The sequence below is a fragment of the Canis aureus genome, chromosome 31 (assembly GCF_053574225.1).
Source record: "Canis aureus isolate CA01 chromosome 31, VMU_Caureus_v.1.0, whole genome shotgun sequence".
Taxonomy (NCBI): domain Eukaryota; kingdom Metazoa; phylum Chordata; class Mammalia; order Carnivora; family Canidae; genus Canis; species Canis aureus.
This window is the reverse complement of record NC_135641.1, coordinates 18,516,303-18,529,831: the sequence shown is the minus strand read 5'-3', so window position 1 is coordinate 18,529,831 and position 13,529 is coordinate 18,516,303. Positions and strand designations below refer to the sequence as shown.

Below are 13,529 nucleotides of genomic sequence, written 5' to 3'. Positions count from 1 at the left end.
AAACTTCTACTTCCCCCTTTGCTTTGCTTTCAGCATTTGACTTTAATGTCTTCTTTCACAGGTAGCTCTCTACCTAGGATCTCGTGCCTTCCCAATGCCTGGCATGTCTCTGCTTGTCATTCATATATATGCTGTTTTATGATAGACACATCTTGAAAAATGCCCATGTTTTATGTTTTACAATTGATTTCCACCCTTATAATTGATTATTTTTTTGGGGGGGGATAGTTTGTGATCAAATCCCCCCCCCCCCCTCAGTGGTTTACATTCCTTCCTGTATTTCTTTATCATTTATTATCTCTGACAGTCTGGTACCATTTATAAGTAAATGGACTTTTAGGTGTTCTACTTTACAATTCTATTGGAATGTCTTTGGAATCTTGGTAGCATTTAGGCCAATTTTTGAGGAACTGAAAAAGGTTGATTCACCATCTCCTCTTTGAAAACTTCTAAGTGACTTCTGTGACCTGACACTATTTGCACTACTATTTGCTTTTACTCTTTTTTCTGAGGGGCAGCTGAAGATCATGACAAAATCCCCTATTTGCTAAATATCAAATATGGATGGTTTCACTTATTTTTGGATAGAATCCAGCTTCTTCAGTATGCTGTTGTGTGTTCAAAAATCCTGAATAATGAAGTCATGCAGCAATCTTGACTTGAGTGGTATTTGAGTCTAAATCACACATTATTAAAAAAAAGTTGTGTTTTTTTTTCTCCTAAGAGCATTATTTCCTCTAGCACGTAAAATGGGACAGTATTGGAACTTAATAGAGATCTATAGAGACTGAAATCCGTATGAAGTAGAACTTTTGATGATGACATCAAAAACTGGTGACATTTTTGAAGAAATTAGCTTAATTAGAAAAAATAGGATTGGCAGCATGTGTGCTACTTGTGCTGTAGCAGTGTTTTATTCATAATCTTGGTTTTTGTAGCTGTTGGTTTTTTGTTTGGAAAAATCCTAACCCTATATGTTTTGGAGCTGTACCGTTATTCACCACCAAGCACTGACTTTAAAACTGCCAGGTAATCTTTGAGAAGGTCTTAGAACTAATAAAAATTGGCTATTATATAACAAAGAATTTTTTTTAAGATTTATTCATTTATTTATGATAGACATAGAGAGAGAGAGAGAGAGAGAGAGAGGCAGAGACAAGCAGGCTCCATGCCGGGAGCCTGATGTGGGACTCGATCCCGGGACTCCAGGATCACGCCCTGGCAGGCGCTAAACCGCTGATCCACCCAGGGATCCTGAATTTTTAAGATTATATTAGATTATATTTCTTAATTTGTCAAAATTTAAATGTGCCAGTCACGGATTTTTTTTTCCATATTGAGCTTCATTGGTTGGCAAAAGGAAATCTGGGTTTAAGAGCACAGAGGGAAATTATTTCAACATTTAAAATGATAACTTTCAACCGATCTTGTTTGGCATGGGAGATCTATTTGAAGCCTAGAACACTTGGTCATAAAGCATTCAGGTCAAGAGAGATCTGCCCCTTAAGAAATGAGCAGTGGGAATGGGGGCCTGGTTTCTCTTTACAAGAAGGCTGCACAGGTAGGAAAGCCATCTGGAGGCAAGGTGTGAATAAAGGGTAGTGCTAGTAGTGTGTTGGGGTCAGCCCTATCAGCCCATTAGAGTTGATAGTTAAATTTTCTGGAATTTTGCAAGTCAGCTGCTAAACATAGATACTATTAAAAATTAAATTATATTGACTTACAGTTAAATACATAATATTAAAAACAAAGTAAATAAGTACTCAGCATTCATCACTTCCAAATTATTTTACTATATTTTACTATTATCTATTTATGCCCTTAAGATTACTTAAGATTACTTACATTTATTATATCTATATAGTGGAAATGCTGTGTAATGGTCTGCTACTCCATATCTCTTCCCAACTCTGCCTTTATTGGAAGCATGATAGTAGCTTGAGATTGGCCATAATGGGAATATTTATACAATTAAAATCAGCTTTTTCCTTCTAACCTCCCATCCACTGGAAAGCTGGTAGTTAAACATTTACCTGCTCACAACTGGATAGTGCCCACAAGAAGGTGGGAGATTGAGCAATGTGACTTCTTCCCTGTAACACCTTCAAGACTTCAGAAATTCTGCGAACCTATAAGTTGTGTGTCTCTGATATATTTTATTTCCTAGGGAAACCAGGGGAATGGCCAAATTCTAAGGTTAGGGTGACGTGGTGTAGAATTAAGATGACAGATCAAGGTACTGGAATAGAGTAGACTATAAGAAATGTTGGAGATTTGTTGAAATTGTGGGAAGGGCATTCTTATATTCTCAAGGGTTAAAATGTTGGAGGTTTAATTTATAACCCCCAAAATTATAGTGTTCATGTAACAAAATACTGCAAGGTATTAAAATGTCATTGATCACTATTATTCTTATCATCAGGAAGTGGAAGTTCAATTAAACATAGTGAAAGATGTGCTATTTAAGAAAGTTCAGGAATTACAGACTGAGGCAATGAAAGAAAAAGCTGTTGTATCAGAAATTGAAGGAACCCGTTCCTCTCTAAAGCACCTCAACCATCAGTTACATAAACTGGATTTTGAAACCTTGAAGCAGCAAGAAATTATGTACAGTCAGGTAGATATTAATCTTATGAATGTCTTCCGTATTGATTTGTTATAGTTGTGATGGTTAAGATACCACAATCTCCTGAAAAAAACAAAGATTTTTTTAAAGTCCTCTTGGAGGGATAGACAGATGCTGAAATGGGATATCATGTTTGGTCAGTAGTAGGGTAAGAAAAAATGTACCTTCAAAAGTCCATGTCCATGTAAATCCAGTGTGTTTACTGAGGTTCCATCCTAGTAGTATGATAAATACCCTCCTAGCTGACTTCTTATATTTCCAGTAGATTACTTATTTTCATATCACTGTCATGTGCCTTGATTGTTAAAGAATGGTTTGCTGTTTCTCAGAGTTAAGAAGGATTTTATACTATAAATTACTGAAGAATTAAAGTGACTTTAGTAAATGATGACACTTAAGACTAAATTTATAAGAAAGTGTTTATTGTGTTTTTATATTTATAGAAATGGTTTTAACTATTTGTTTCTCCTTACTATCTATTTAAAAAAATGTAACAGGATTTTTACATTCAGCAAGTGGAACGCCGAATGTCACGGTTAAAAGGAGAAATTAATTCAGAAGAAAAACAAGCCCTTGAAACAAAAATTGTTGAACTTAAAAAGATACTGGAGGAGAAAAAATCTACGTTTGACCTTTTGGAATCACAGATCAAGAAGCTTCATGTAACTTAGCCAAAATACTTTTGATGCTTCAAATATCCTAGTCATTAGTCATTCTGTTTTAAGTCAACATGTTCCTAAGACTTTACTTTGGATAGGATGATTGCCAAGCTACCTGCATATATAACAAATGTATGAACTATAATGTTCATGTTTCTATACTGACTATGAGAATATAACATTACTATTGATTATGCACTTACTATATACTAAGTATATTAAATGTCTTTAGTATTTTATTTCATTTAATCTTTATCAGTGTCTTGTGAGGGAGATATTATGACTTGTGTCACAGATCAAGTAACTTGTCCATGGTTACACAGCTAGTACAGAGAGCTAGGTTTTGATCCCTGGTCCATACGACTTCAAAATACTCTTAAATACTACATGATTTAACACATTGATAAATTCCATTTTTTTATTATGTTTTTGCCAGAATAACTTGATTGCCCTTTATCTTTGAAATGACCTTTATGGGCCATCTATTACTGTTTTTTTTTTTATTATTACTGTTATTCATATATTTACTTGGTTACAGTGTTTTGAATAGCTTAATTTTGTTAATACGGTGAAAATGTTCTCATCTTTCAGTGTTTTAATGCTTATAGTCATATAAAACCTATGTTAGGGGTACCTATGTAGTATAAAACCTGTGTTAAAGTTTAGCTGGAGAGTAAGAGTGAGGAACTGAGATCTTGGACCTGAAAGGGATGAGAATCCCAAAGGATTTAAGTGTCATTTACAGTTTGAAAGGCTTGTGATGAGTGTCCTCTAGTGGTTATAAGGATAATTGCCCTGAATTCCTTTAGGACTATAAAGGTTAAAGGGAGCTCTTACTTTTTAAAATTAATTTTTTTTAAATTTAAAGATGATAAAATTTGGGTTTGGAGTAGTCTGTAGCCTGATGAAATTTTTAAAAACTATTTCCTTAGCTTTGTGGAAAAGAACACATGTTTTGGAATCAGGAACAACTGGTTTTAAATATCAAGGTTGTATCAGTACTATTACTTTAACTTTTCTGAGCCCAAGTTAACTCGTCTGGTAAAGGAAAGAAAAGATTTGATGTTATTTCAGGATGTTTGAAAGAATTAGAAGCAATGTATATTTTAGTGCAGTGCTTTTAGGAGGTATTCAATAAATAGTATTATTTTAATTACATTGACTATGAGGAGAATATTAATGCTACAGAATGATACGAGGATGATGTTTGTATCCAAGTGTGTTTCTTGACCCTGGCATGAATTGTGTATCTGTTTTGCTGTGTGGGAATGGTTCTAGTGTTCTGCCTTCTAACTACTCTGGCGCTCTGTCCATTGTACAGTTGATTAGTACTAATGCCTATCCCAACTCTGGATTTAACAGAGAGATAAATGAATTAAAAGAAATGCATGTGAAGTTTTAAAGATATAAAAGCTACTTAATCTTCTAATGAAGGTTTTCTTTTCTCAATAGTAGCATGAGATTGTGAAGTCATTCTGAATTACTTCTCTCATACCATTTCATCTTCTGTTTTGCATAATAGAAGCTAATTCCTTCTGGTTGAAAATCACCTGAAATTAAAATTTTTTCATTCTAAAAGTTAATTTTGTGAAATCACATCTTCATACAAAAAAAATTCCTCTTCTTACTGTCTTGCTACTATCTTAGGTCTTGATACCTTAGAGAAATACAGGCAATGAGACAGAGATAGGAGGGAGGGAGAGAGAAAAAGAGGGTAAAAGCGAGAAAGGGACAGAACTAGGTCTTGGAACTAGAAAGTTTTTGCTTTTGGTACCCAGAGGGGACTATAAGCATAAACCTTGTCTTGGGTGAGCAGGAGACTGATATCTGGGTATGTGTAACACAAAAGCATTTGATGGAATTAGATCTTTTCTAGCATTTTTCTCTCTAGCAATATGTGATTATACATGTAATTAATAGTAAGAATACATGACACTTCTATGTGTCAAACACTGTTGTACGTACTCTTTGACAGTAACATCTTTAATCCTCACAGCAGTCCAGGGAGGTAGGTATGTTATCTCCATTTTAGAAAAGAGGAAACTGAGGAATGGTAGGCTGCCCAGCAGGGTCAGATGACTGATGTGTAATGAAGGCCATCTGATTCTAGAGTTTGCACTGTTAACCAAGTCCCTACACTTTTTTAGAATGTGAGGGTTTTTTCTTTCTGTGGCTTGGGTTGAATCAAATCATGAACTTCAGAAGGTGAGCTGTGCACTGAACCAATGCTTGGCTTCTTCCTCATATTTCTCCCCATAAATGCCAATCACCCAATAATTCAGATCAAGCCATACATAATATTTCCTGGAATTATTGAACCCAAACCAAATCCAAAAAATCAGTAGGTGATAAAAATGAAAATGTTTCTATGTGATTATCCACATGTATTATATTAGAAACATTAGAGCATGAAGAGTGAGATTTAAAAACCAATTATTATAAATATTCAATGGAGCATATAATTTAATGTAAGATTTATTTAATGTTCTTTTAAAATGTGTATTTATGTACCTCTCTTCCCCTTTTATAGAATGATCTTTATTTTATTAAGAAGTCAAATAGTAAAAATTGTGATGAAAAACAGTTCCTCATGACCAAAGTAAATGAACTAAACCTTTTCAATGACAGATCAGAGAAAGAACTTAATAAAACCAAAGCTTTGAAACAGGTACCGTAAAATCATATGTGCATATGATATTAAAAATCACATAATTTAATGCTAATTATAGAAAATTATAAAAACATACTAATTATAAAGAAGAAAATAAAGTTACTAGAATCACCATATAGAAGATAATGTGTTAAAGTTATATTATTGCCTTCTAGTCTTTTGAAGAAAATTGGCTTTATATATATTATTTTCAAAAATTTAAAATCTATATCCATCTCCATGTATATCTCTAAACATTAAATACTCTTTATAAATTATTTTTAAAGGCTTCTTATAATTTATTACATGAAGTTACCATAATTTGTTTAACCATCTCCTGTTTTTTGGATATGTATTTATTTTCAATGTTTGATTATTCTAAATAGTACTATCAGGGACACCTGGCTGGCTCAGTCGGTGGAGCTTGTGACTCTTGTTCTCAAGGTTATGAATTTGAGCCCCACATTGGGTGTGGAGACCACTTAAAAAAAATAGTACCACCATATACCATGCATATGGCCAATTTTCTTATATCATTGTATAGTTATTTAATGAGTTAGGAAAAATTTCTAACTGTATAATTATGGCCCAAAAAGAATGAATATTTTCAGGTCTTGAACTATCCCCCCCCCCTTTTTTTTTTAATTTTACTTATTTGAGAGAGAGAGAGGAGCTGCTTGAGGGGAAAGCAGCTCTGTGCTAAGCAGGGAGCCCCATATCGGGCTTGATCTCATGACCCTGAAATCATGACCTGAGCCAAAATCAGGAGTCCAGGGCTAAGTTGACTGACCCACCCAGGTGACCCTATACTATTTTTAAGCCAAATTGTCTGCTGGAGGGTTCATTTGATACTCCCACCAGCAATGTGTGAGCATTCTATTTTACCACCTGGAAGGTTGGATATTATAATTTATAAAATTGTTGTCAATTTGATGGAATAGTTTTTAAGTTGGTGACACGTGAAAACATTTACAGTTGAACATAAAATGTCAAATATTTATGTTTAAATAAAAATGTTTAGGGGTGCCTGGGTGGCTCTGTGGGTTAAGCGTCCAGCGTTTGGTTTTGGCTTAGGGTTGTGGGATCAAGCCCCACATGAGATTCTCTCTCTCCCTCTCCCTCTGCTCTCCCCTCCCTACTGCCACTCATGCATGCGCTCTCCCTCAAACCAGTGTTTAAAACATTTTTTTCTATTACGTTATATTCTGTAATCTTTCTCTTTTGGATTTCTGGTTTATTATCTTAGCCCATATTTCCATCAGGAGGTTTATGTTTTTTAATTGCAAAAGACCTTCATACATAAAAATAACAAGTGTCATAAATATTGTCAATATTTTTTCCATTTACATTTAAAATTTTTGTTCATTTTTTTGACATGAAAAAAAAATTTTAACATCAAATATTTTTTCCCTGCGTAATTTTTATGCTTAGAAACTCCTGTGTCATAGTAAAAATCAAACAAATGTTTACTATTTCGGTTACTGCATTGGTTTTATCTTACATTAAGTTTTTCATTCATCTGGAATTTGTTTTTAGTACATTTGAGATGTAGGGATCTAATCTTTTCTCCAATTGAAAAGCTACATTTTGAAATAATAAAGTCTTATGTTCTGGAGTATTTGTTTCTGGGCTTTCTATTCTGAAAATTGATCTATTTGTGTATTCTTGTATCAGTACTCTATCCATGACTTAGAAAAAAATTATTTATATGTTATTTTGTGAGATTTAGTTTAGAATATAAAAAATATTCATCCATAGAACTTTATACATTTCCTGACTTTTAAGTTTCAATTTGGGGAATAAATTCTTCTTTCTTTCCTTCTTTTTAGTAAACCTTAAATTTCAAATTGAATTATAATAAAACTTGGAATAAAATCTTTTCTTAAAAAGTAAAGGAACCGAAAGTCCTCATTCAGAGCAATCTAAATTTAATCCTACTTATCTTGGTCAGTGGTCAAATTAAGGATAGTTATATTTTCAAGTTTGACTTTTGTGGTAATAAAATGGGTGTAACAGTAATTATTTTAGCATCTGACAATTTTGTTACCTTGATAGGATTTGATGATAGAAGACAATCTTTTAAAACTTGAAGTTAAACGTACTCGAGAAATGCTTCACAGTAAGGCAGAAGAAGTACTTTCTCTGGAAAAAAGAAAACAGCAATTACACACAGCTATGGAAGAACGAATGGAAGAAATTAAGGTTCATAAAACAATGCTTGCATCACAAATAAGATATGTTGATCAAGAACGACAGAACTTAAGGTAATAATTCGAGTTTTAATATACTGCTAAAAATTTTTGAAAATATAAGGGTGATGTCAGAAGAATTGACTGGAGGTTCATCTTTTTCTTAGTTGTTTGAAAAGGCTTCTAATATATAATATACATTTTAGTCATGAACCTATGCTTTTCCCTCCCTCTTTCCTTTGGCTAACTCTTAATCCTTTAGATTATCCCTTTAATAATGAGATCAGTAATTCCCTTGGAACTGATTTTTGTGTATGTTTTGTGGTAAGAGTTCAATAACATGGATACTTAATAGCTGCATTTATTAACACAATTTTTCCCTAGAAGTTTTGCATATCTTTTATAAAAAAGATTTATTCCTAGGTACATGCTACTTTTTATTTAATTAAATTAATTAATTATTTGAGAGAGAGAGAAAGTGTGACGGCGGGGAGGGAGAGAGAGGGAGAGGGAGAATCTCAAGCAGGCTCCAAGCTCAGTGCAGAGCCTGATGCTGGGCTTGATCCCAGGACCCTGAGATTGTGACTTGAGCTGAAATCAAGAGTCAGGTGCTCAACTGATTAAGCCACGCAGGCGCCCCTACATGCTACTTTTTAAAATGTTTTTGTTAATGTTATGTCCTTTCTTATTTATTTATTTATTTATTTATTTATTTATTTATTTATTTATTTAATTTATTTATGATAGATGTACAGAGAGAGAGGCAGAGACACAGGAGAAGAGAGAAGCAGGATCCATGCCGGGAGCTGATGTGGGACTCGATCCCGGGTCTCCAGGATCACGCCCTGGGCCAAAGGCAGGCGCTAAACCGCTGAGCTACCCAGGGATCCCTGTTATCTCCTTTTAAATCATTCCATCTTGGGGATGCCCAGGTGGCTCAGCGGTTTAGCGGCTGCCTTTGGCCCTGGACGTGATCCTGGAGACCTGGGATTGAGTCCCATGTCGGGCTCCCTGCATGGAGCCTGCTTCTCCCTCTGCTTTTGTCTCTGCCTCTCTCTCTCTCTCTCTCTCTCTCTCTCTCTCTGGGTGTGTGTGTCTCTCATGAATAAATAAATAACATCTTTAAAAAAACATAAATAATTCCATCTTTGGTTTGTTGCTGGCATTATAGAAATACAGTTGATTTCTATATATTAAGAATCCAACAACTTTGCTTCAACTCTTACTAATTCTGACAGTTATCTATAGATTCTAATTTCTAGGTATTTCATTCACATCATTTACAAATAACAGTTTTGTGCCTCCTTTTTTTTCAGCCTTTATAACTTTTCTTTCTATTGCTTCACTGTCCTTGTTATCTGACCTCCAGGTCAGTGCTGACTAGCAGTGATGATTGCAGGTCCCCTTGTCCTGTGCCTGATATTGAAGGGATTCATTTTATCGTTAAATATGAGTTGCAGATTTCTTTGAAATACCCTTTATAATATCAAAGGAGTGCCCATCTATTTTCATTCTTTCTAAGAGGTCATTTTAATTTGTCTCATCAGGAATGGACTTTTGTTGGATGCTTTTTCTGTGTTCGTTGATATGATGTAGATCCTTCTAGTCTGTTAATATAGTTAAATATATAGATTGATTTTTCAAAGTTAAAATAACATTACATTCCTAGAATAATCAAAACTTGTCTGTCACATATTACATTTTGTATATATCTACATTTTGTTTGATGATATTTGTATACAATTGTCCCATCTATGGTTATAAATTTCCTTTCTGTGTTACCCTTGTCAAATTATAGTTTACTAAGGTTATGTCAGCTTTCATAGAATGATTTTGTGTGTTTTTTAATTTTTCTATAGTCTGGATAAGTTTGCAAAAGAGTAGAACTGGATTTTTTTTTTTTAAAGATTTTTATTTATTTAGTCATGAGAGACACACAGAGAGAGACAGAGAGAGAGGTAGAGACAGGAGAAGCAGGCTCCCTGCAGGAGCCCGATGTGGGACTCGGTCAGGGACTCCAGGATCACACTCTAGCTGAAGGCAGATGCTCAACTGCTGAGCCATCCAGACATCCCTAGAATTACATCTTTCTTGAATTTTCAAAGATTTCACTCATAAAGCCCTTGAAGGCCTGGACTTTTTTTGAAGATTTTCAACTGTTGGTTCAATTTACTTATTAGTGATAGGACAATACAGAAATACAATTGTATTTCTTCTTTAATCAGTTTTAGTAAATTATATTTTTCCTAGGAAAAAATTTCCATTTCTAAATTTTCAAAGTTATTGCCATAAAGTTCTTCACAGTATCATTTGGTTATTTGTTTAATAGCTGTAGTATTTGTAGCTTTTCATTCCTGATATTGGTTATTTGTGACTTCTCTTTTTTTAGGTGGGTTAAATCTCACCAGTAGTTAATGAATTTTATTCCTCTTTGAAAAGAAGCAATGCTTGTTGATTTTTTTCCTATTGTGAATCCACTTTTCTATTTTATTATTTATTATTATTATTATTTATTTATTTTTTATTATTTTTAAATATTTTATTTATTTATTTGAGAGAGAACGCATGAGCTAGGGGAGAAGCAGAGGGAGAGGAAGGGGGAAGAATCTCAAGCAGATTCCCTGCCAAGCCCAGAGCCTGATGCGGGGCTTCACTCACAACCCTGAGATCATGACCTGAGTTGAAACCAAGAGTCTGATGCCTAACTGACTGAGCCACTCAGGTGCCTCAATTTTCTACTTTATTAATTCCTGCTCTCACATTTACTATTTTTTCCTTCTATTTTTGTGAGTTTATTTAGATGTTAGCTTCTTCTTCTTTTTTTTTTTTTTTAGATTTTATTTATTTATTCATGAGAGACACAGAGAGAGAGAGACACACAGGTAGAGGGAGAAGCAGGCTCCTAATGGAGCCACCTGAGCCAGCCAGGTGCCCCGAATTTCATAGCATTTTCATTTTTCATGAAATGTAATGTTCCTCTTGACTTTTTAAAAATTGATTTTACATTTAAAAATGTAAATGGTGAAAAAAAATGTAAATGGTGGACACGTGGGTGGCTCAGTTGGTTAAGTGTCTGCCTTCAGCTCAGGTCATGATCCCAGGGTCCTAGGATTGAGTCCCACATCGGGCCCCCTGCTTGGCAGGGAGTCTGGTTCTCTCTACCTCTACCCCCTGCTTTTGCTCTCTCTCTTTCTCATGCTCTCTATCTCTCAAATAAATAATTAAAATCTTTAAAATAAGGTAAGCGGCATTCTTTGCTCATGGGACGTACGAAAACAGGTAGCAGGCAGGATGGTTTGTTGACCCCAGGTTTTCATCACTGAGTAATAATATTCCATTGCATATATCTATCCCAATTTATGCATATATTTACCTGTTGATGAACATTTTAATTGTTTTTGGTTTTTGGCTATGCAGATAAAGCTGTTATGAACATATGTGTTCTTGGTATGAACATATGCTTTCTTTTCTCTTGGATAAATACCTAGAAATGAATCATATTCTTTCTGTCTTTCCTGGCTTTCATTGGTTTTATTGAATTTGCTTTTCCCTTCTTTCCTCTTTTATTATTTGGAATATAAACTTCTAATTTTAATTATTTTTTTGTTGGTTATTCTTAAATTCAAAAGAAATTTTAATTTTCCTATTTTTCTGAGAATACTGAGGATTAATTAGCTCCTATGATTTTTTTCCTTATCTTATTAAAAGATAAGACTTTTAGCATCTTTTACTGCTACATTTTCTTTCTCCATCTTTCAAGTATTATTGAAACCACTAATTATAGTTTCAGGTTGTTATTTACTGTTTTTAATATTAGGTCTCTATTTTTTTTTAAGATTTTTTAAAAATGTATTTATTCATAGAGGCAGAGACACAGGCAGAGGGAGAAGCAGGCCCCATGCAGCGAGCCCGAGGGACTCGGGACTGGATCCCACCTAGCGCAGGTGGTGCTAAACGGCTGCGCCACCAGGGCTGCCCTATTAAGTCTCTATTTTTAAAGAACTCCTTTCTCATAGCTTACATTAAACTATATAGTCAATTGCCAACAATAATTCAACTTAGCTGTATGTTTCCTTTGTTTTTGGTTTAATATTGTTTCATGTATACGGTGTCATCTTTTTTTCTTGGATTCCCATTTCATTTCTCTGGAGTAGGATCTGAATTTTTTTTTTTTCCAGAATTGATGGTTTCTGAAATTTCTGAGTCCTTGCATGTTTATTATTATTATTTTTTAAATATTTTATTTATTTATTCATAGAGACAGAGAGAGAGAGAGAGAGAGAGGCAGAGACACAGGCAGAGGGAGAAGCAGGCTCCATGCAGAGAGCCCGACGTGGGACTCGATCCAGGGTCTCCAGGATCACGCTCTGGGCTGCAGGTGGTGCCAAACCACTGCGCCACCGGGGCTGCCCTTATTTTATTATTTTTATTTTTTAAAAAAAGATTTTATTTATTTGAGAGAGTATGTGCATGAGTGGTGGGGAGCGGCACTGGGAGAGGGAGAAGCAGGCTCTCCACTGAATAGGGAACCTAACTCAGGCTCCATCCCAGGAGCTAGGATCACAACCTGAGCCGAAGGCTGATGCTCACTGACTGAGCTAACCAGGTACCCTGAGTTTTTACATGTTTAACACATACTTACTCTGTTCATATTTGAATTAGAGTTGAACTTTGAAAGCATTGTTTCGTGTTTTTTTTTTTTTTTAAGATTTTATTTATTTATTCATGAGAGACACAGAGAGGCAGAGGGAGCCCCACGCGGGCCTCGATCCTGAGACCTCAGGATCACAACTGGAGCAAAAGGCAGACTCTCAACTGCTGAGCCACCCAGGCGTTGCTCCTTGTTTCATATTCTTATACATGACAGAGTTATTTATGAAAGGTCTGATTCAGACTAATTCATTTTATTTTGTAGGGAACCTGGTTTTTGTTTATTGTTTGAAAAGCTTTGGGACACTCTTTATCCTTAGGGTTTCAGAATTTCTCTTTGTTCTGGGTGGTTTTTTTGGATTTTTGGTTTTTGGTTTTCATTTTTCTTGTTTGAAAGAAACAAGAGCTCTTGGTGAGCTCTGTTAATTATTTCAGTCAAGTTTTTCTTTAGGTTAGGGAAATTTTTTTCCTATTAGTTCTTTAATTTTTTTCTCTCACCGCCCTCTATTTTCTGCATTTGTTGCTCATTTTAGTGGATGTTGGTTTGTCTTCTGGATTTCTTCACTTCACTCTCATTTTAAAGTTTCTGTTCTATTTCACTTTTTAAGATATTCTCATTCTTTCCCTGTTCTCTTCCTTTCTGCCTCCTTTCCATTCTCTGACCCCTTTCTCTCTTTCTCTAGATCACTGATTCTTTCTTATTTACTACTATTAAATTAAAAAGGGGGAAACTGTAATGACTCTTGTTCCTTCAT

The 13,529-nt window shown here is 34.7% G+C and overlaps 1 protein-coding gene across 1 annotated transcript in view; it reads left to right on the top strand.

Annotated features, from left to right (window-relative positions):
* CCDC39 (coiled-coil domain 39 molecular ruler complex subunit) overlaps positions 1-13,529 on the top strand; it is a 49,908-nt gene that overhangs the window by 18,413 nt on the left and 17,966 nt on the right. The window contains exons 10-13 of the mRNA XM_077879765.1: positions 2,423-2,617; positions 3,124-3,288; positions 5,816-5,953; positions 7,991-8,199. Coding sequence (XP_077735891.1) covers positions 2,423-2,617; positions 3,124-3,288; positions 5,816-5,953; positions 7,991-8,199 — 707 coding nt within the window. The remainder of the gene's footprint in view (positions 1-2,422; positions 2,618-3,123; positions 3,289-5,815; positions 5,954-7,990; positions 8,200-13,529) is intronic.